Below are 23,265 nucleotides of genomic sequence, written 5' to 3' on the forward strand. Positions count from 1 at the left end.
CACAAAATGAACACAAAACATTAATATTTACTACAAAAAAAAGAAAAAGATTATTGATACCTCGAGACACAAAATACATAAATTGATTTAAAATGGGACAGTAAGGCACTTGAGATGTGATAAAAGACAACAAAATGACCAAGAGATATGCATTATTAGCACCGATCAACAAACTCAATACGACTCCGAGAGTTAAACTCAATCAAGGAATAATATCTAGAGTTATATTTCACTCTCTTGCGATTGGAACGTTTACAGAAACAAGTCCGTGAACCTAATCACAAAGAGATTACTTGGACGGTACCAAAGACCAATTGTCCAAGAATCAATCTAGTCGTATCCAACAAACTAGGTCGGATGTATCTACTAAGATTGTTCAACGTACAACCTGTGATATTTCAATTATAAAGATAAACAATATAATGCAGAAAAAGAAATAACACAGATACTAGAAGTTTTGTTAACGAGGAAACCGCGAATGCAGAAAAACCCCGGGACCTAATCCAGATTGAACACCAAACTGTATTAAGCCGCTACAGACACTAACTAGCTTATCGGTTCTGTAATCGGTGTTGTATCCATACCCGGTACGTAAACCTAAAAAGTTATGTATGTTCCGTAACTTATATTTGTCTTAAGGGTACATGTACCATGACAAATATAATCACGAATTAGGCTGAAGTACACGTAGCTGGTACTCGTACTTTCCATGTCGAATATTTTCAGATGCACAAAAAATTATTTATGGGAAAAATATCGTTTGGTCTTTTTTTAGGTGGTCCCAAGTCAGTTTGGCCCTTTCAAAAATCACCTTTTCCATTTGGTCCATAATTATTTAAAAATATTAAATGGACCAAAGTACCCTTCCGTGTTAATTCCTACTTATTTTTTGTAGCAGTTCATTTTGTTTGATGAACTCCGGAGTTCATTCCTTCAAATGAACACCTAATAAAAAGCCAAACTAAATTTCCAACTTATTTTTTGCAGCAGTTCATTCTGTCTGATGAACTTCTAATAAAACTAAACTAAATTTCCTACTTATTTTTTGTGTGGAGTTCATTCCGTTTGATGAACTTAGGAGTTCATTCCTTCAAATGAACACCTAGTAATTCAACATGAGTTCATCTTTAACACGAGTTCATTCTTTACATGAACACCTACTAAAAAACAAAGTTCATCTTCAACACGGGTTCATTCTTTACATGAACACCTAGTAATTCAAGATCTAAAAACAGAGTCCATTCTTTACATGAACCCAAATCTTCAACAACAACAGAGAAAGAAGAAACATAGTTTATTCCAGAAATGAACTTCGTCATCTTCATCATCAACAACTCATCTTCATCATCTTCATCGTCTTCATCATCAGCAGCAACAACAGACGAAAAAAATATCAAAATCTTCATCACAAACCAGAGTTCATTCCAAAAATGAACTTCTTCATCTTCATCTTCTTCATCAGCAGCAACAACTCATCTTCATCATCTTCATCGTCTCCATCATCAGTAGCAACAACAAACGAAAAAACATCAAAATTTTCATCACAATCCAGAGTTCATTCCAGAAATGAACTTCGTCATCTTCATCTTCTTCATCAACATCAACAACTCATCTTCATCGTCTTCAATAGCAACACGAACAACAACAGCAGCAGATCCAAAAATCTAGAACAGAAGATCCAAAGTGATGATGAAGAAAAAGAAAAAGATGAAGAAATCAAAGGATTTCAAGGTTCTTTTGTAGATCCGACACTTGCCCAAGCATGTGAAGATGATAAAGGTTCATCATCATCATAAATAGCAGCAGAATCTTTAACATCACCGTCTTCATCATCAAAACAACAAAAAAACATCAAAAAAAAAAACCCCGCAAAACTTCTTCGTATTCATCATCATCATCATCATCGTTCATCTTCTTTATCACTATCAGAGAAAAAAATGGAGAGAAGAGAGAATCGTTCATCATCATCTTCATCTTCTTCATCACTAGCAGGAACAAAATGGAAAAAAAAAAGGAAAAAGGAGAGAAAAGGAGAGAAACTAGATCTGAAAACAGGAAGAGAGAGAAAGTAAATCTGAAAATAAGATATTTTCTAGGTTTTTTTTATATGTGGTCCCAAAAGGATATTTCTGTCACTACACAATGACAATTACATCATCCATGACGTCATACTAGGACCAAACCATAATTTCTAGGATCAAATTGTAAAATATATTTTGAAAATGGACCAAACAGACAGTTGACTCAGTCAACTGGACCAAACTCTCTGTAATATTTTATTTATAGGACCTATTGGTATTTCCTATATTATTTATGTGAGATAATTAGCATTTGAATAAATCTTTAGGAACACTATATGGACATGATTGATCACATTATAACTTTTGATTGTGATTCAAACTTAAAGTCTTAAGTATTTATGAAAATGATTAAGCTTATAAGTTTAATAGGCTAGTTTTGGCTAACCGTCTATGAACAATGTCTTTGTACACGGTTCGATTACGGTGCATCCTAACCAGAGTGTATATCTTGATATGTCAATCACATTTCAAAGATTCATCTAAGGATGGATATTGTTTGCTTGGTTCCAAAGTTATCTTAGATTAAACCTGAAGCAATCTATGCTTTGAAAGTCGATAAAAAGAGAACCTGAAACAACTAGGATTTTTAAATCCTGACACTACTTTTGTGTGTCCTAGTTGTTAACTAGAGTCATCCTCTTCCTAAAAATCTTTTAGGGTTTAGCGACTAAAAAGACTTCATAGGGATTCGTGAAGCCAGGTCCAGCTATTGTTTATCTTGATAGCTCGAGTATTCTGATCTTATTTGATTGTTGAGCTTGCTCCATCAATCAAGATAGATAGAAATCATCAAAGTTTTCTTCGTTTCATACTTCGTTGATTCCACAAGTTTAATACTTGTGAGGTGAATAATAATCTAGGATGCACTTCGGGAAGCATAAGTACGAATTTTGAGGTTAGCTAGACATTTTTTTATTGCTATCGATTTCCAGTTTCACCTTGATCTACGATCAAAAAGGAAATCACACAAATAGGCTTATCTGTGGGAGGCAGATTGGTTTAAAATCTTCAATTGAGTTGAAGCAACTCTTAGGATGTAAAGGACGTCAGCTAAGGGAACCAATTGCGCAGAGTCATGCTGGGATTCAAGAGGCATAAGGAGCGCGACTGTAACTGAATTGCTGTGAGGGTTTAATTCGGTCTCAACTACATTCCAGTCTGAAGTTAATTGGTAGTAGGCTATTGTATGTAGCGGCTTAATACAATTTGGTGTTCAATCTGGACTAGGTCCCGGGGTTTTTCTGCATTTGCGAATTCCTCGTTAACAAAGATTCTGGTGTTTGTGTTATTTATCTTTCCACATTATATTATTTATCTTTATAATTGAAATATCACAGGTTGTACGTAAATCAATCAAAGTAGATACATCCATCCTTTTTATTGGATACAACTTGATTGATTACTTCGAAATTGATCTTTGGATCACCTAAGTAGTCTCATACGTAAATCATGTTCATGGAATAGTCTTTGTAAACTTTCTGATTGTGAGAGAAAGAGATATAACTTTGAATATTATTCCTCGATTGAGATTCATTAAGTTGAAATCTCGGAACTGTATTTAAGTTTGTCCATACAGGTTGCCTAAGAAAAGGTTGGTGGAATATTTTAATACCCTCACGTTTCAAAAAGGATATGCTTTGAAAGCTGATCAACATGAGATTTTCCTTGAACAACTTGACTACGGGTGAGGTAGTCTTCGATCCATATCGAGAAGATCGAAAAATTTGCATACTTATAAGGAAAAATGATGTTACATTTTACAAAGGTCTCTTGTTCCCCCCAATGAAGTTTCAATGTACGATCCTTCTCTGGTAATGCGACAACTCCGTTATGTTCAAGAAGTCCCCTATCCCGGTGATGAATCATTATTTAAAGTGTTAACGGAGGAATGCAACACGTCCCAAAAATCCGTTGACTTAGTTTCCCATTGGGACGAGAGGTGTGATCGTAAATTTGATGTAATTCTTTTGAAAGAGGTGACCGGCGGTCATGAAGTGCATGATAATTACATGACGTGGTACTATGGTTTTTCCCATCCTCGTGTAACTCAGGAAAAATTGTTCAATTGGCTCGGAAGAAGAAGAACACCGTGAAAGAGCTAACAAAAGGTCTTAAGAAGTTTATCTCATTCTTGAAAGAGATTACTAAAACCTAGATAACAAAAAGAACAAGATCAGGATACACGAACTATCAAGGTAAAGATAGTCGGACCTGACTTCACGAATCCTTAAGTGAAGTCTTTCAATCACATACCTAATTATATTTTTCAGAGAAAACCTAGGTCAATAGAGGATGACCCTAGCAATCAACTAGGACACAAAAGTATCAGGGATTGAATTTCTCAGTTGAATGAATCTCTCAGTTGAATGAATCTCTCTATTTATAGATTTTAAGACTGAGGGTTACTTAGAATTCAAGCTAGGATAACTCAAGAATGAAGCAAACACTTTCTTTGTTTAGATGAAACTCTAGATAGGGTTTCAAGTAAGCATGCGATAAACTTGTCTTGAGATCACATAGAAGAATATATATTGTGATTCGGGTTCCGAAACCGTGTACAATGATAGTTACTGGCAAGTATGCCTTTTGAACTTGTAAGCAATATTGTGTTCATTTAAACACTTAAGACTTGAATTATGATGCACATACACAAGGTGTTTTAGTGATTATAAATATACTAAAGGTGTTTATGAGAGCCACAACAATATTAAATATATTTATGAAAATTGTCTTTGAGCATTTGCTAAAACGTACTGGGACTGTTTCTGAAACGGTTCGTGAACTGTTAGCCAGTTCGTGAATTTAGGATGCTATGGTTCGTGAAACGTTCAGCTATTTCCGAATTCATATGTTTACGGTTCGTGAATCTGAGTCTCTAGAACCAAAACTCAAATCTTGAAATTACATAGATAAACACTTTCTCGAATAGGGTGCATCAGGCCTTAATAGAGAAAGTTAGCTATTTCACAAATTCAGATCACCATAGTGATCACCACAGTTTGTGAACTGTCCCGTTCAGAACTCTACGACTCGTGTACTGGGTATCGTGAACCTACCTATATTCCGGAACTTCAGATATCCATGGTTCGCCAACCTAGCCTGAGTCCATATTTCAGTAGTTCTGATACACTATCTTTTGATGTTGAAACATTCCCATTTTCCATAAATATAAAATATCATTGCTTGAGCAATTTTCAAATGATCCATATGATACAAAAATATTTCTTGAAAAATAAATTGTTTTGAACTAAGATTTCTAAGGACCAATGAACATCCATTGTTTAAATCATATTTCGAGATGTTTAACAAGACAAGCTTGACTCGAAATTTCTTCTTTGCAATATTAATCTACTAGAAGTCATATGACATAGTCTAATAAAGATAAAATGATAATGCATGTGAATAAATAGAATTGTTCAGTCTTCACGTACCTCTTTGTTGATGAAGTTCTCCAAATATCTTAGTCGATCTTCAGTCTTCGAGGGTAATTCAGTGATGTCTGATACTCAATTACCATCCTCTATACCTAGTCCAAGACTTGACTTTAGTAGACTATAAATTAAGATATAGTTTTGTTCATCTAACATTGACAACAAGCTTGAGATAGCGAAACTTGCGAGTTCGACCGAGTAGTGCTCTAACATAAATTACAAATCTAGTGGTGTAACTCCTATAAACAACATTCTCATAATTTAAAATTCTAAAATGCATAAATTATAGAAAAATAAACTTACCGCATCCGGAAAATCTTTGAAATAAAACGTATTTTAGTGCTCCACCGACGTTCCAATATTACTCGAATACCTTGTTGTCTATGGTTTTTATGATGTATTAAACGAAAACGCCACCAAAGATATCTTTAAAGCTGGTATTTGAGAACTTTAGGAAGATACCCGTACATCTCATGGATCACCCATATCTTAATTGGTATAGTGATCTAGCACTTCATTATGAGATACATGATTAGGGACTATATCTTCTCCAACCACTTATTCAACATTACCGAACTCCATATCTTAATTCTGAGTCCAATTTTGTCCACTTGGAAGGCTGCCTAATGATTTTGCAACTTTTCCCCCCTACAAACTCATCGTGAAAAAAACTAGTTTATCTATAAGACTAAGCACTATGGTAAGGGATATCCCTTCCCTATCCCCTAATTGTAGGAAATATGGAAGGGAAAAGGTGCACCATAGTGCTTGGCCTAGGAGAAGGAAAAAAGCCGTAAGGAATGTGCAAGCTAGCCGAGGTCAGAGTCTCTGCCAAGCATGCGATTTGTTTATCCTAGTTAGGCCTATTCCTATGCATATGGAAAACATTAAGTTTTGACATATATGCACCCACTATGGGTATGCCAAACTGCCAAACTCATATGCCAATATGCCAGGAATAAGATATAGGCATACACGACAGAGTTTCTAGTGAGCGATAGATTGTCCATCGCTCGACGGTCAAGCCAGCGCTCGCTGGTCATTAAACCGCCAGCGCTAGTCAAGCTGTCGCTCGCTGGTCTAATCAACGCTTATCAGATCTTCATCCAAAGGCTGTCATTTCCCCCACTATAAATACATCACTTCCACCCATTCCAACCCAACTTAAAATTCATTTCAATAAGCCTAGTGCTCGCATAACCGAAGTGGATTTTACTCCAGAGGAAGATGTTTCTCTAATTCGATGTTGGGTTTCAGTTGAAAGCAATAGAGATTTCAATTTAGAGACTTTTAACTTATGGGACACTATGTTTCAGAGGTTCACGACGTTAAGTCATGTAAATCCAAGAAGAACAAACGAGTGTCTTCAAAATCGTTATTGTTTCATCAATAACAATGTTAGAAAGTATCAGCAAATTATGTGGTTGATAAAAGGGGATAATCCTAGGTTGTCAAATGAAGAACTAAAAATTAGAGTTCGTACCAAATTCGCCGAAGACAACGGAAGATGGTTTAGTCACGACGAATGTTATGAACTATATAATGTCCATGTGCAGGGATTCAAATTATCAGTTATCGAGCCGGTTTGAGACTCACTTGGTGGTTGAGTCTCATCATAATCACCATAATCTTGATAAGGAATGGTTGGAACACGATACAAATCTTTAAATGCGTGGTGTTGATATCCTTGAGGAGTTTGCTGCTGGAATGGTTGAAATGCCGATGAGGTTGAGGCAATTGAGGGGGGGGGGGGGCAATTGGGGTATACATAGTTGATTGCCTAATTACTTCCATGTTCACACCACCACCTGGAGTCATTATGTCAGTTGGCGTATGACTAAACATACGTGCAGGAGTTGTAGCCAAGCCAATGTTTTCTTCACCACCACATACTACTTGACTATCTAACACTACATTTGGAGTAGAACTTTCTGGTAACTCCTGCATATAATGACGTCTCAATCTTCTATCACTTCCACGACTTTGCTGACTTCCAGTTGGACTCATTCCTCCACCACTAGGACTCAAACGAGTCATTCCTCTATCACTGGTACTCATTCCTCTAACAGCTCTACCACTGGGACTCATTCCTCTAGTATTGGGACTCATTCCCCTACTACTATCTGAACCATCATTACCATCAAATCCTTGACTCATTTCAAACATCATGCTCTCCCTCAGTTGTTGCATCTCTTCCAAGGGCAATTTCTGAAATCCCTAAAGTAGACAATTCATATCGTTCAACCGGGTCTGATACTGCAACTCATTAGCATTGATCCCCAAGTATGGATAAGTCCGATCAAGTGCACTAGAAACAATTGGATAAGTAACAACCTCTCCAGATGTCCCGGATATAGTCTGTACCTCCCAAGAAAATGGTGGCATGTTTGATGATGAACTTTGAGAAGGATATGCACATGCATCACCCGTCTCTGGTGGAGGTTGGGAAGGAAGAAATTCATCGGCAAGTGGCATCCTACCTAAAGATGGGAAATCCATCCGACCCAAACTTTGCGGTTGCATAACAATATTGGGCTTGAAAATAGTGTTATACCAAGATATGTAGTCATTTCTGTCTATTGGCTCCTGGATCAATTGATCATCTTCTGTCCAATGATGACCTTCCCTTATCAATTTGAAGTAATCGTCTGCTGAAATATCTGAATTGGGATAAGGGTTGACGGCTATCACTGATCTTCTTTGCAACTTAAGAAGTTGTCTTTCACCATAATACCAAACACCCTTTTCAGAAATAGGGCCGTATAACACCATCCTTGTAAGGATTAGTTGTACCATTCTCTGAGCTAGTTCTTCTTCTAACTCGGGTATTGCTTCATACGGCTGGGAGACAAGGTTCAGGCTTGTTCTACACAACTGCTGAATCTTATGAACAATAGCAGTATGTTGACCATCTTCAATCTGTTGCGGTGCCCAATTCTCAGAATCATACTTTCGTATGATCGGAAATACATTGGTATGATTCTTAAGAGAAGGTTCCGAAACACGGAAATATGTATACCACCAATACTGAAAAATAATAACATTATTGGTTACTAAATTTTCCATGTGAAAATGACAATCAAATACATAGTGTAAAAAATATTGGTTCTTACCTCCAGAACTCCCCCAAAAGCATTAAAACTATCTTTCACACATGTCGAGTTATCACGAGGGCCATGTAAATCTCTGATAAAATCGTAGACCCCCAATCATATGTTGGTGCTTGCTCTAAATCTTCTAATGCTTCGAGAATCCCAATTAACACCACTGAGCCAGCATTTGGAAATAGACATTGGCCTAGTGTCCACAATACAAACAGACGTTCGAGATCCTCATAATGATCAGGGATCAAATGTTGATTACCATCTTCCCTGTTTTCATCCATTTTCCTAGCATAACGCTGAAAGGAACTTTTCAACCCAGCCACCTTTAACCCATGCGCTTTTATTTGTCTATATGTAGGATTTCATTCTAATTCATTTGAGTATAAAGGAAGTCTTTGTTTCTATCTATTTTCTGATACCCAATTTAGTCTGTTAAATGGAAGTAAGTTTCCTTCACATGGAATTCCCGTTAACATTTACAAATCTATCGGTGTAAATCCTATTAACAATAATTATTCATAATTAGAATTTGTTTATTTTTATAAAACAAAACACATAATCTAAAAATTAAATTACTAGAAAAAACTGACTTACCGTATTCAAAGTCCTTGAAAAAGAACGTGTTTGTAGTCTTCCACCATCGTTCTAATATAACTTGAACTCCTTGAGTCATGTAGTTATAGGTTGTATTTGATATAGATGTCGCCAAGGATATCTTCCAACTCTCTCTTGAACAACAGGGGGAAGTAATTGAAAAATCGTACATAACTCAGTCCATCCACCTCTTAGAGTTACCGAACTAGCTCGCTCCTCATGGTCAGATATGTGATTAGATAACATACCTTCACCGGCTACTTGTCTGACATTACCAAACTCATAATTTGTATCCACGACAAAACTTATTCCACCAACAGGGATACTAGTACATCCTTTGGTTTTTCTGTTTCTTTTTCTTCTCTCCATATTTGTTTAAGAAATCAAAAGATAATTGTTTAAGTTTAGAACAGAAGTTTAAGAAAATCAGTGGATTTGAGAAAAAGAATTGAGAAGAGTTGAGAAGATAGGTGCGGTATTTATAGGCGTCAGAAACTCGAACGTTGTCGATATTGATTATAACGCCAACGATGGAGTTAATAACAAGCGATATTAACAATATCGCCAGCGATATCATTCGCTAGAAACTCAATCGCTCCGTGGTTTTTCCATAGTGACACAAATGGTTTGCCATACCACCTGATATGTCAAACAACTTTTTTTTGCCATACCCATAGGAATAGGCCTCAGGGGAATTTTGATTTTTGCCCATCCCCACACGATTGACCTAATTAGGTTTCCGAGGGGTCTATATGTGAGTAATACAAAGTTGTGGTTCTATATATAATTTTATAAACTACTAAAGAAGACTGAGGAACCTAATTGCTCTCTACAGTAAGAAATTCAGTAATAAGAAAGAACAGAATCACAGAGGAAAAGGTTTTTAATGGATACGCGGCAAAATCATACGAGAACAAATTATCATCTTTTATTATTAAGTCCAAATAGAATTACCGCACACAAATTCAGCCTCATCATTCACCAGTTATCTTAGCCTAGTCTCAAAGCCCTAACTTTTGTTCCGTTTTCATACATAAATTTATTTATTTTTTTCATCGTTTCAACAATGAAGATACTTCGCAGGGATGTCACCTTAAATGGTCCTGGAAGTGTTAAGGTAAAACTGATTCAAGTATTCGATTTTTGAACCATAAAAAAAAAAAAATGAGTATTTTTAAACCCTTTTTTATTTTTTCTCTTCCTGTTATTTGCAGATGACTCCAGAGGAAGCAGATGATTTGTGGACTGCTTACAATTTGGTTGCTAAGAGAGACACTGTTTTATCTACTACAGTCAGGTATCCCCCTTTGGATAGTTTTATACCTAATTCAGTGTCCTGACATTCAAAATTGTGGTCAAGTAGTCTTTACTGAGAAATTTTCACCACACGTTTCAATTCATAGTTTATGAGTTTCAGCATAGGTGTTGTAAGACTGTTCTTTGAAGCACTGTTTACAATTTGTCACAGGAAAGTTATAAGAGATAACGCCACTGGGGGAAGGGATTCCGAGCGTATGAAGCTCAAGCTGGAAATTAGAGTTGAGGTAAACAAAGTTTACATCAATCTTTCATGAAAAAAATGGAAGAATGTAATCTAATTATGTGCAATTCCCATTAATTTATTATTTTATTTCATTATTTTGCTAGCTTTTGTAGCACTAATCGTGTAAATAATATCTTCATTGCCAGTTAGATCATATGTATTTCTTGTCACTGTTTCCTTAATAATTCAGCTGACACTTTCTCCTTGTAACTTATTGTTCTTGTAGTCTGTGGATTATGACAAAGAAGGGTCAGTCCTGCGCATACGTGGAAAGAATATATTGGAGAATGAACATGTGAAGGTAAGTCTTATAGTTTACCACCAAAACAAACTCATCTTCCTATGATGTTGCTGCTTCTGACACTTGGTCGTAATCAATTATAGATTGGGTCCTACCATACTCTAGAAATCGAGCTTCATCGACCTTTTGTCGTAAGAAAGGTATGCTTTGGAGGCCTATATAATTAAATTCTCCCTTGATTGCTTTTATATCCAAAGTCCTTTGTTGTTGTGATTTTTACTACTTCTATTGCATTTATGTTTCTGTTGTCATCAATGCAATTGCAAGCATTATGCATGACTTGCTCCTTTGTACTTAGCTATATGCGTAAACTATAACCTGCCTATTCCACCTTCTGCTTTCATCAATTCGTATTTACCTGTGCTCATTTGTAATCATATCCAGAATCCAACTTATTATGTTGGTTTATGTTTTCAATATGTTATGCGATTTTACATGTTTGTTAGCAACATACAGCTAACGATTACTTTTTACCTTTAGGTTTTATGGGACTCAATGGCAGTAGATATACTCAAGCAAGCCTCTGGTACTCTCTCTATCTCATTACATCAGCAGATTCAAATGGTTTTCTGTGTAGTATTTTCTTCTGGGTCCCCTTGTAAATGACTTAATAATAGACTATGGACAAATGAATATCTTCATAGAAAACAAAAACCTACTGTACATTTTCCGTTTGTGGAGTTTCACCTCCTCACTGTCTGCTTCACTTTGCTTGTCGTGTAGAAAAGCGATTTGGTGACCTTGCCAAACTTATATGTTCGTTATATTTATATGAATGGTTGATAATCAGCCTTGCTAGGGTGCTAGCTACTTGTTAGCTATTTACTCAAGCTTAGGTGGATGGTGACCTACCCACCATCCTTAGAGCCTAGATCCTCGAGAGGGATAGTCTGTTGGGCTAAATGCAATTATCCGAGGGTGCTAGTGATGCCACGTCAGAAGTAACTACCAAGCATGTAGTTTTCTATCAAGCGCTTTCATACCAAATGTGATGGTTCAGAAAGTCAAAATTTTGCATCTATATGGCCGATGTCTTAATCACATTGTTGGTTACAATCTTATCTGAATTCTGGATTGTATGGATAATACTTTAATATTCCTAATTGTATAACTTCTAAAGCTCTTCAATGTATTAATATTTTATGCATTATCGATCACATTGCAGATCCTGGTGCAAGTGCCGACCTAGCTGTGGCTTTGATGCAAGAAGGATTAGCACACATATGCCTTATAGGCAGAAGGTATAAACATTTTACTGCACATTATTTCGTATAGTGGCTGGCTAATTATATGTTGGGCAAGATTATTGCATGATGACCTTTTGGTTTCTCTATTTTTTTGCTATATTTAACATGCCTAATATTTTATAGTGTGACAACAACTCCTTCACGGATAGAAGCTTCTATACCCCGCAAGCATGGTCCAGCTATTGCTGGTTATGAGACGGTAAGCTGCTAGGTTTCTGTTATACACAGCCAGCATGTGGAACAGTTCTGCTTCAGTTCTCTGTGGGTTGATGCTGAAGTCTCTTTAAAGGGTCTCTTTAAAGGGTCAATATGTTGTTTCTCTGAGATCATAGTGTTGCTTTTTCCTTTTGCAGGCTTTGAATAAGTTCTTCGAGAATGTTTTACAGGTGAGCTTTATTATGTATTAACAATTTATTTTATATATTTTATTTCTTTAAAAAATAAAATAAAAATTGGGCATTATTTACTTGCCCTAAAATTAAAGGTGTAGAATGTCGTTTCCTAACAGTGCAAATTTGTTTTCCTCAGAGTTTCCTTAAGAATGTCGATTTTAATGTTGTTCGGTGTGCTGTTATTGCAAGTCCGGGTTTCACCAAGGTACAATAAAATTTTCCAACGTTTTTTCTTTTCGGTTCTTTTCTGATCATCGGAAATTAAAAAAATTGCATTGGAAGTATGAAGTATGTATGCTGGATGGATAACTGCAATTCTGGTTGTATAACCACTTCCAAAACCATATCCTTGATTTTACCTTTTTGATAGCTGTAAAATTCATCTTTTAATTCAAGTGCTTGATATGCTGTAGGATCAATTCCATAAATACTTGCTTTTGGAGTCTGAAAGAAGACAGTTAAGGCCAATCATTGAAAATAAATCGCGTATACTTCTTGTGCACACGACCTCCGGATTCAAGTATGCTTAGTGTTGCTCCTTTGCTTTTGCTTTGCTAGAATTTTTAATGCCATAAGTAGCATATGCCTTTATTTTTGATGCATTATTTCTTTGGCACATAGGCATAGTTTAAAGGAGGTTCTTGATGCCCCAAATGTCATGAATATGATTAAGGATACAAAAGCAGCACAAGAGGTGATGAAATCCCGACGCCTTCTCCTTTATGTAGCTATGTCTTTCTTCCGCAATTTTGTTTTTATCTTTCTTGGCTATTCTGTAATGTATATACAAATATATTAATAAAAGTTTTGTAAAATTCTGTATGTACTCTCAGGTTCGTGCTCTCAAGGAATTCTTCAACATGCTTTCAAATGTATGTTCAACCCTAATTTATTTCAAATTTGATTTGAATTCTAATCGGAAAATAGGAGTTTCGGTTCGATGGCTAGTGACCATCGCCACTTCAGATACTCATAGTCATTAGCTTGCTTAACTTATGAATCTTGTGTTTCGTGTATCTTTGCATGCTGACTGACAAAAATATACAGTTCGACGAAGAGTTATCGCTAGTATCGCTAACCTCTAGTATTGTGGGTTTCTTCCGAGTATCGTACCTTTTAATTACTGAAGCTGAACCGTGTTATCTTTTTCTAGGATCCGGATCGAGCTTGCTATGGTCCGAAGCATGTTGAGGTTGCGCACGAACGTATGGCTGTTCAGACTCTTCTAATTACTGATGATCTTTTCAGGTAAATGTTTGTGCAGCTTCTTAGAAGCATGCTTAAGATTATTCCAAACTCCTCAAGTGACATTTTTCTGAACTGATATTGGACAAATGGCCAAGAGGAATGGAGGTCCTCATACTATTAAAGGCCCATGTCATTGTCTATTGCTAAACTGGGTAATGTTTTTTTTTTTTTTTAAATCAGAAATTCGAATACAGCGACAAGGCAACAATATGTGGAATTGGTAAATTCGGTGAAGGATTCAGGAGGCAATGCTTTCATATTCTCTTCAATGCACGTGTCTGGAGAGCGTAAGTATATTACCTTCCAATTATTTCCTTTGCTCCGATACTCTTGTAACGTGCTATTAAGCTGGGTTAAATTTTGGACCAGGAAAGCCCGACTTTGTATAAGATCATGTGCAGGTTTAGAGATCATGGAATAGTCGAGTGATAAGGATTTTTTAGATTTAAAATTTGGTTCTAGTCTTTCCGCATTGTACTACAAAAGAGCAAAAGCTATATTTCTTTATGACTTCAATATTTAAACTGAATTTCTAACACCATATCTCAAAATAACAGAATTAGCACAATTGACGGGGATTGCGGCTATTCTACGTTTTCCTCTACCAGACCTGGAAGACATTGAGATGTGATGATGTTACCAAAGATTGTTGCAAAATAAAGTTCTTTCCCCCCTCCTCTCATAACATGTATGTACCATTTTTTTTCTTTAATTTCAGTCTCCTTTTAATGTAATTTTATTTTTATCTTTATAGTAATCTTTTTATTGTAAGCTGGAGCAGTTAAGGTTTCTTTGTAATATTACCATTTTGATAGTGTTGGTGTTGATCTACAGATGTCATGATCAAATGACAACAGCTGGGGGTGGATAATGATAGTAATGAAATACAAGTTTATGATTATTGAAGGATTGCTTTATCTCTATTATTATTATTATTATTCAAAATTTTTTTTTATTATATTATTGGATGAATATTATTACATGAAACTAGTTGGAAGCCTAACAAGCTAAGCTCCAACGACATACTAATACATTAATTGAACAGGTTGCTGTGCTAATCTACCAGCGAGCCTCATGAGTAACCTAGCCAAGGGAGCCGAAACGGCGGGAGGGGAAGCTGAGATTGTGTCACAAGGGGGGCAAACTAACACTACCTTTCATGTTAATTCCTGCAATATTACGCCATTGGGGACTCGAACCTCTGACCTCCTGGAGCGCATTAAACTTTTGTTACCTTCCATGTTATTATTATTATTATTTATGGATGTAATAGTATTAAGGTGCTAGATTCCAGATTTCTATCTATTAGGAAATTTGTATACTATGGTTGAGTCTGCACAACGGGTAGGGTGGGTAGGATATGGCCTATTTCGCCATCCTGGATGGCGGGTAAGAAATATTTTACCCGTCATCCTACCCGTCAAATAGTGGGCAGGATAGTTTACTCGTCACCCTACCCGTCAAATAGTGGGCAGGATAGGATACGGTTAAAACACTGGGGATAGGGTAGGGTAGAAATAGCGGGTAAGGTAGGATATGTGCACCCCTAATTTGAAACAATGCAGTTACGGTTCAGGGCAGTTGAGAGGAGTATCACCAATGAAGTTGGAGAATAAGTAGCAGGTCAAAAAGGGATGACATATAAAGGTTGCGAGACTAACAACAACAGTTCTGATGAACAGGTTTTACCGGGAGAGCAGAATACCTGTGTGCAGGTGGAGGTTTGTGGTGATGGGTTTAATGCTTCAGTTTATGGTCATGGTTTGACAGGTATATGTAATGCCAGTAGGCAGGTTATATAATACAGATTCTTCTTATGAAAACTGTATAGCCAAGCTGCGACACGTGTTCTTAATCTTAACGATGCAATGCAAACACTATGTAAAACAAATAGAAAATTGATAGATTGGAGAACGTAGAATATTCTCAGTGCTTAGAATGATCAATGAAAATACTGCATCGACAATCGGCCACGTTCCAATATGGACAATGTCAGCTATGATTGTGACATCACTGGTACCGTCTGGGTTCTTGCTTTCTTTTCTTCCTTTTTTGCTTTTTGTTGTTTTCCTGTGAAAACATTTCTTGCCAGTTCCTGTTAAAATCCGATGCAACTGTAATTCTGATCATATTTACATCCATTTTAGCAATCTACTACAGGGTGACTTTACCAACGGTAATTCTGATCATATTTAACTTTTTGACTTAATCAAGCTAATCTGTCATCAAAATTACTTTTGCTTTTTGCTCCTGAGATGAGAAATACTTTCCTGTAAGAAACACAATAGTAAATGCTGTATGATTTCGCAGGTTACAGTCGACACAATATAGTTGGCTCCAGTCATGCGCCATATGGCTAACATGCTGGGTCAGAGTCTTACAACCTACTCCTCCTTATGTTCATTTCATACGCCTGTCAAGGTATCATCATTTTACAAAGCAAAATCAACACTTGGCTGTGTCAATTACATGCAAATGCAACAGCAGTTTTGGTGGCGGAAAAAACTAAGTCCCAACCAATACCCTAACAAACTAACACCAGTCTGACAGTGCCACCAAACCTGAAACAGAAATATCATATTTTCACCGTTGATTCTTACTTGTACAAGTTAGCTAAACAGCATCGACTATACTAGATAACTATCGTTTCTGACTACAAATTAACCGCAAGTTTCGTTTTCAGCCTCTAACATATCTTCTCCTCCTCTTCTTCCTTTCTCACTCTGTTTTTCTCTCTAACCAGTAGACTCATCAGCACTAAAGATAATAAAAATGCGAAACCCTAATTTCTGGAGTTGCTGATTTTTTTTTATCATCTTTCAAACAAAGTTGGGCCTCTTTAATTACTCCAATGGCTTCAATTTCAAGTGTTTGTTTGACGAAGCCAATTCTTCCTCAATTACAAAATTCGTCATTGAATTCTTCAAAATTGAGTTCTAGACTTATTTACCACAACAATGGGTATCCGAAATTGAAGCGAAAGAAGAGATTTACTGGTCCATATGCATACTGTTCGACTTCCTCAACATCGTATATGGGCGGAATGGGACAAGAAGATTCATCGTCAGTTGGGAGAAGAAAGTCTGTATCTTTGAATGTTACAGATGATGAAGAAGAAGATCAAGTTGAAGAAAAGAAAGATTCTTCTCAGATTTTATCAGCAATGCTTCCTTTTATTGTTGCTGGTACCGCTGTTTTTGCTCTTGTTCATCCTCCTACTTTCACATGGTAAGAGTTAATCCGTTCGATTCTTAAAAATTACAGTAGATTTTTTTTTCCGGTTCTGTTTGGATAACCATTTCTTACTTGGCTTGATATTTGGTTTTTATCAAACTAGGCCTCAATTTTAAATTCTTAAATTCAACAATTTAAGGTTCTTTATTAACTGAAAGGGAAAAGGAGAAGTATATTTATATTGAGAACATTTATTGCTTTATTTTCAAGTTAAGGGGAATAAAAAGAATGACTCTTGATTCTTCAACTTGTTATTATATATAGGGTATCAAAAGAGTATTACGCCCCAGCCCTTGGTGGAATCATGTTGTCAATTGGAATTAAACTATCTATCGATGATTTCGCTCTTGCACTCAAGAGGTGAAGTTCATATCTAATTTTTTGTATCCACTATATGAAGTATTTTTGTCTTGTTTTTCTTAATTTTGATATATTGAATGTCATTGGAGACTGTTTCTTTCTTGCAGACCTTTACCTTTATCTGTTGGATTTATGGCGCAATATTTGCTGAAACCGGTCGCGGGTATACTGATTGCAAGTGCATGTGGAGTGCCCCCAATGTTCTATTCTGGTTTCATCCTTACCTGTTGTGTCGCTGGAGCTCAGCTTTCGAGTTATGCAAGCTTTTTGAGCAAAGGAGATGTGGCGTTGAGCATTCTTTTGACGAGCTCAACTACTATAGCTTCTGTCATTGTTACTCCTCTCCTTACTGGATTGCTTATTGGGTCTGTCGTTCCAGTTGATCCAATCGCAATGTCCAAGTCTATATTGCAGGTAAAAGAAACACTACTTCTAGTGCATTCACGGATCGTTGTATATATATTTTTTCTTTATCAGTCAGTAGTAATATGGTGCTGACGAGTTCCCATCTCAGGTCGCTAGTACCATCACCCAAATATTTTACCACTTTACTAGAGAGGCACCTACATGGATGAATATTTCTTGATTTTTTCTATATCCTTAATTTTTGGGGGTTTATTTCAGGTTGTGCTTGTTCCAATCACTCTTGGGCTTGTGCTTAACACTTATGCAAAATCAGTTGTTAAAGTAATTCGTCCAGTGATGCCTTTTGTTGCCATGATTTGTACTTCACTGTGTATAGGAAGCCCTCTGGCAATAAACCGAACTCAGATCTTGTCGACGCAGGGTCTCCAATTGATTCTACCCATACTGATTTTCCATTCAGTTGCTTTTACAGTTGGATACTGGGTAGCAAAAGTTCCATTATTCAGGTAAATTACATCCAGATTTCGAAATTGTTGGGTTGCAGCATGTCTCAAATGGATCTGTACACATGTTACTTAAGTAAATCAGTCTAGAGAGGCATCTGTATAATTTTGACAATGCGTATATATTGAGTCTGAGCATGGCCATCCCTACAATATGATCATTAGTGACTGAATCAAGTCCTGAATCTAAACACCTGAATCTATGGTTTTGAAGTGGTTTTCTTCCATTCTGAAGCCTTTCCATTTCTGACCTAGATGGTACACCTATCTGTCGAGGAACTTTTCACATCTTCTGTTTTGTGTCCATAAGTTGTTACTTGCTAGTACTGTTTTGTCTTCATTGCCTAGCCGATACTGAATTTTGCTTTTGTTTTATAGGCAAGATGAGGGAGTTTGTCGAACAATATCATTGTGTACTGGAATGCAAAGCTCAACTCTTGCAGGTCTTCTCGCTTCACAGTTCTTAGGTAGCAGCCATGCTGTCCCTCCTGCATGCTCGGTCGTAACCATGGCAATTATGGGTCTCTGTCTTGCTTCTTTCTGGGGAAATGATTACAGAATTAGAGACCTTCCACGGTTTTTCCTCCCACAAACTGGTTCCACTGTTGAAGGCTTAACGAACTAAGTATCAAACTCCTTTGTTAACTCACTTCATTGAAGATCATCATTGATACCTTGCTATGCTTTGCACTGATGAAATCAATACCTAAATAGACATGCATCTTCTTCATCCATCTGATGGATGCGACCAGAAAGGATCCAACCATGAACGATATCTATCATCTTCAACAGAAGGCGAAGTAGAAGAATGACATCATACATGATACTTGTGGTAAGATTATAGGATACATAAATGGGAAATAGGATGGGGATACATTTAGGTTTGGATACATGGTCACTAGTGGTAAAAAATTTACGTAGTTTCTTAACCTTTTTATTCATAGTCATATCATAGATGTAGCTAACAGGTTTGGTATTCAGTTGTAGCTCTAATTTCTGTACCTCAATAAGAGTGTCTCTTTTCATATTCTTACCCTTTTGTTTGTTGTTACACTTCTTCGGCTTTTTAGCATTGCGACACCTTGAACAAAATCATATTTTCTGCGACTCATGTTGAGCATTAGCCTCACAGGCCACCATCTTAGTACGGTTATTCCATCGTTTTTAAAATACCCTCATTATCATCTATATTATCACCATCAACACCTTCGATCACACTATGGACAACATCAATCTCATTTCCCTTGTTCATATTATATTATCATCATGAAAATGTATCATGATTCTTGTTTCTATTGCATGAATAATCTAATACATTAGTGATAACTTAACTCACCATTCAATTAGTAGTGGTGGATGGTAGTAACAAGGACGGGGTAGAAAAACAAAACAAGCTTCATGCCTGGTTGGCTTATAAGGTATGTCATTTTATTTGTTATTATGGGCATATTTAAGTCGAGTATTGATAAATAAAAATACATACAAACTTACATTACGTAATGCACTTCAGTTTGCCTTATTAGCAACCCAGAATGGTTAGAGCCCTTTATGTCGAAAGAGAATATATATGTTGTTGCAAGTTTATCACTTGTTGACTGTTGTCCATGTTGTTTTGCATAGCTAACGAAGGAGGGCAAAACAGATTCAGATTTATGGCGATTGGCATGGGGTCCGGTTGGAGCGGTAGAGTTTGAAAAATACCGCGTAAATGGTTTTGCTTTTTCTCCAAGATACGAGGAAGACCGTGGTACTTAAGATAGTGGTATCTGCATAGAGGCATATCTAAGTGGTATGGATTGATCAACCAAATCCTAGAATTAGACTATACTACTTTTCATGAGACAGTGTTCTATTGTGATTGGGTGAAGGTAAGTAGTGGAATCAAAGTTCTGATATATTCGTTCACGAAAACGAATATCGGCAACGGTGGACAAACTTGAGAAGCCAAGTCCTGGCGATTTTCAGAACATATTTGCAGATGAACCTCATTTAGCTCGTTTTATGGTGCAACGAAGAACTTAATCTTGATACACAAAATTCATTATCGAACTTAAATTTCGACGAAAAATATGTGAATTTATACCCTTCAAAATGATCATTGCATAATTTGATACAATCGGTTCAATCCAAATCACTCTTCAATTTCGTTCTCGACAGTGGTAAAACAATTTATGCTAACTCTCGAATTTTCAAGATTTGATGGTCGTATTCGAACGTCTCGCAAAAAAGAACACACGATTCACATTTCTTGAAAGGATCCACAAAATTCATTATCGAACTTAAATTTTGACGAAAAATATGTCAATTTGTACCTTTGGAAATGATCACGGCATAATTTGATACAATTGGTTCAATCCAAATCATTCTTCAATTTCGTTCTCGACGGTGGTAATATAATTTATGCCAACTCTTGAATTTTCAAGATTGATGGTCGTATTCGAACGTCTCGTGATAGAGGCATTTATGTGTCTATTTTAATCTCAATTATTTGTATTGTTAGTGTTCGATTTTGTACTTATTTGATTATTTTTATGGTTTTCTAGGTGTTTTGGAGAAATAAGCTTTTGCGGCGAAATTGGATCGAAAAGTGGTATTTGCGCTCGTGGGAGAAAATTACTAAAGGCACCCCTCACTTGGATAAGGGGCACCTCAATCACTTGGCTCCGATGTACCGCAATTGTTGCATTCCAGTTCCACTGTAACTGTTGCGGTCTAGTTTTACATCATTGTTGTTATCCTGATTCATGTAACTATTGAAGACACATGAAGATCGCTTTCAGGTCCAGTAGCCCATCCAAGACCTCTGGGAGGTCCACTGGCACACAAAGTCTTTTACCATCCCACGATTGAAGGGTCTCACCAATGGCTGTCGCATTTTCGCTCACAACTGCCGCAGCTCCGTCTGTAGTTGATAGCAGTTTAGTACCAACAACAACTGCTACCCAGTTTGGTCGGAAATTGCTGTCGGCCCGTAAATTCAAGTTTCGCTTGCAACAATAGTCAACACAAATTCTAGCTCAGTGACTGCCAGGATAACTCACTTTTTCCAACAACTGCCACCAGTCTAGTACTATGAAACTGCTGCAGTTCAGTTTCACATCAACTACTACAGCCGCAGTTTTGATTCAACTACTGCAACCTACTTTTGCATTAACAGCTGCAGCTCACTTTCAACAATTATTTTCGCATCAATTACTACTTCACCAGTAATTGTTCAGGTCATCTTTCGCCCCCAACCATTGGACACCAATTTAAGGAAACTACTTCGCTCCAGTATCACGCTTCCGTTGCAGACCAGTTCGATCTTCAGTCCAGTTTTTGTCTACAACAATGGCTCGTACTCACCTGCTTCCCTTCGATCTTCCAATCACAATAACCTCACTTGGGGGCGTCTTGGTTATGATTTCCGTAGACAACGAGGGAAGGTTGCCATTCGCTTCAACAACAATAATCCACACTTGGGGTCAAATTTTGTCATTGACCAAGGGAAACGAAACTTCTTAACCCCACAACAAGTTGGAGGTTAAGAGGGGGCGACGTTTGTACCATGAGTAAAAATGCTATATAGTGGGCCAGATTGCTACTTGAACCACCATTTGGGTCTGGTTCAATTATGCCATTCACCCAACCAACTCAGTATACAAGCTAATCGAGTCTGTCGGCCGATCAATAGTCAAAGTCAACGACCAGTCAACCATCAAAGTCAACGTCCGGTCAACCGTCGAATCCATGTTGCTAGTCGCGTTTCCAGCCATGTTGCCAACCGCGCTGCCATCCAGATTTTAGCCATGTTGCCAACCGCGCTGCCATCCAGATTTCACCCATGTTGCAATCGTGTTGTCAGCCATCCTCCATCCATGTTATCAGCCATCTAGTCTTCGTTCATATTTTCAGTCAAGGTAGTCTGCCAGTCAAAGATCGACAGTCGCAGTCAATATCAAAAAGTCAACCCTGTCAGTCAAAGTCAATATCGTTGGTCAAACCCTCTAGCCCATCTCAATTTGGCCCATTCTCACCGATCCAGTGCAAAAACCAAAAGAAGTTTCTGGATGACTTGCTGACCAAGTTGCTTCGATATGAAGTTTATCTCGAAATTAGGGTTTAACCCATATGTTCAACTGCATAAATAGAGGAGAATCTCAATCTTAAAAAGGGGGCCTCTGATACAGGAAAATACACCAGCAAACCCTAAAAGGAATCAAAAATCAATTGTATCAATCACATCAATAAATATATCTCCTTATGGGGATTCATCCGTGAATGTAGGCAAAATTTACCGAACCACGTTAAATTAGTTCTCTCTTATTTATGCTTGTTTTGTGTAAAACCCTAGTTTTCATCATCATCACCAAATCGATTATGTTCCGTGCTTGGAAATATTTCTGAGTACAAACAATTTTGTTGAATCAACTATCAATTGTTCTGCAAAATAATATTTCTCATATTGATTCAACTATCAATATTCGAGAAGTAGTATTCGACACTAATCCATCTATCAGTGTTTTGTTGGTTCATCAACCAATACTCAGTTGGTCCATCAACCAACACCTAGTTGGTTCATCAGTTGACCATTATTTTAATATTATAATCTCTCCGCTTGTCATTCGACTCACTTATGACATGTTAGTCGAGGATAAAACTTCTATGATCATTCAACGATGATCATCTTCATATGACTTTCTGTCAAATGCTTGACGCATCAACACAATGGTTTATGATCGAGCGATCTCATTAAACCTATGCTTATCAATCCAAATCATTCGACTATCGTTGTTGCTTTGTTACCTCAGCTAGCACAATGATATGTCACAATCATCAGTGACCCACCAGATTCAACGTCTATGGCCCACAAGCATGTTTT

The 23,265-nt window shown here is 37.0% G+C and overlaps 2 protein-coding genes across 4 annotated transcripts; both read left to right on the top strand.

Moving 5' to 3' along the window:
• The first annotated feature begins 9,971 nt into the window (after positions 1 to 9,971).
• LOC113358232 (protein PELOTA 1-like) lies at positions 9,972 to 15,907 on the top strand. Of its 3 annotated transcripts, none has more exons than XR_003364321.1 (17): positions 9,972 to 10,327; positions 10,425 to 10,507; positions 10,679 to 10,754; positions 10,980 to 11,054; positions 11,138 to 11,194; positions 11,535 to 11,580; positions 12,220 to 12,295; positions 12,425 to 12,500; positions 12,655 to 12,687; positions 12,830 to 12,898; positions 13,107 to 13,213; positions 13,315 to 13,387; positions 13,527 to 13,565; positions 13,847 to 13,941; positions 14,122 to 14,228; positions 14,499 to 14,629; positions 14,776 to 15,907. XR_003364321.1 is itself a non-coding variant. In XM_026601768.1 (16 exons), the coding sequence occupies exons 1-16, from the start codon at positions 10,277 to 10,279 to the stop codon at positions 14,570 to 14,572; spliced, it is 1,137 nt and encodes a 378-aa protein (XP_026457553.1). In that variant the 5' UTR covers positions 9,972 to 10,276; the 3' UTR covers positions 14,573 to 14,847. The 3 variants fall into 3 exon arrangements, 1 of the variants encoding a protein (XP_026457553.1); XR_003364320.1 differs by having other exon boundaries at positions 14,987 to 15,907; XM_026601768.1 differs by having other exon boundaries at positions 14,499 to 14,847.
• A 726-nt stretch (positions 15,908 to 16,633) lies between these two features.
• Positions 16,634 to 19,499, top strand: LOC113358233 (probable sodium/metabolite cotransporter BASS3, chloroplastic). The gene is made up of 5 exons (XM_026601769.1): positions 16,634 to 17,169; positions 17,440 to 17,535; positions 17,643 to 17,949; positions 18,160 to 18,407; positions 18,783 to 19,499. The coding sequence occupies exons 1-5, from the start codon at positions 16,793 to 16,795 to the stop codon at positions 19,027 to 19,029; spliced, it is 1,275 nt and encodes a 424-aa protein (XP_026457554.1). The 5' UTR covers positions 16,634 to 16,792; the 3' UTR covers positions 19,030 to 19,499.
• The last annotated feature ends 3,766 nt before the right edge of the window (positions 19,500 to 23,265 follow it).

Source organism: Papaver somniferum, chromosome 3 (genome assembly GCF_003573695.1).
Source record: "Papaver somniferum cultivar HN1 chromosome 3, ASM357369v1, whole genome shotgun sequence".
NCBI classification, from domain to species: Eukaryota; Viridiplantae; Streptophyta; class Magnoliopsida; order Ranunculales; family Papaveraceae; genus Papaver; species Papaver somniferum.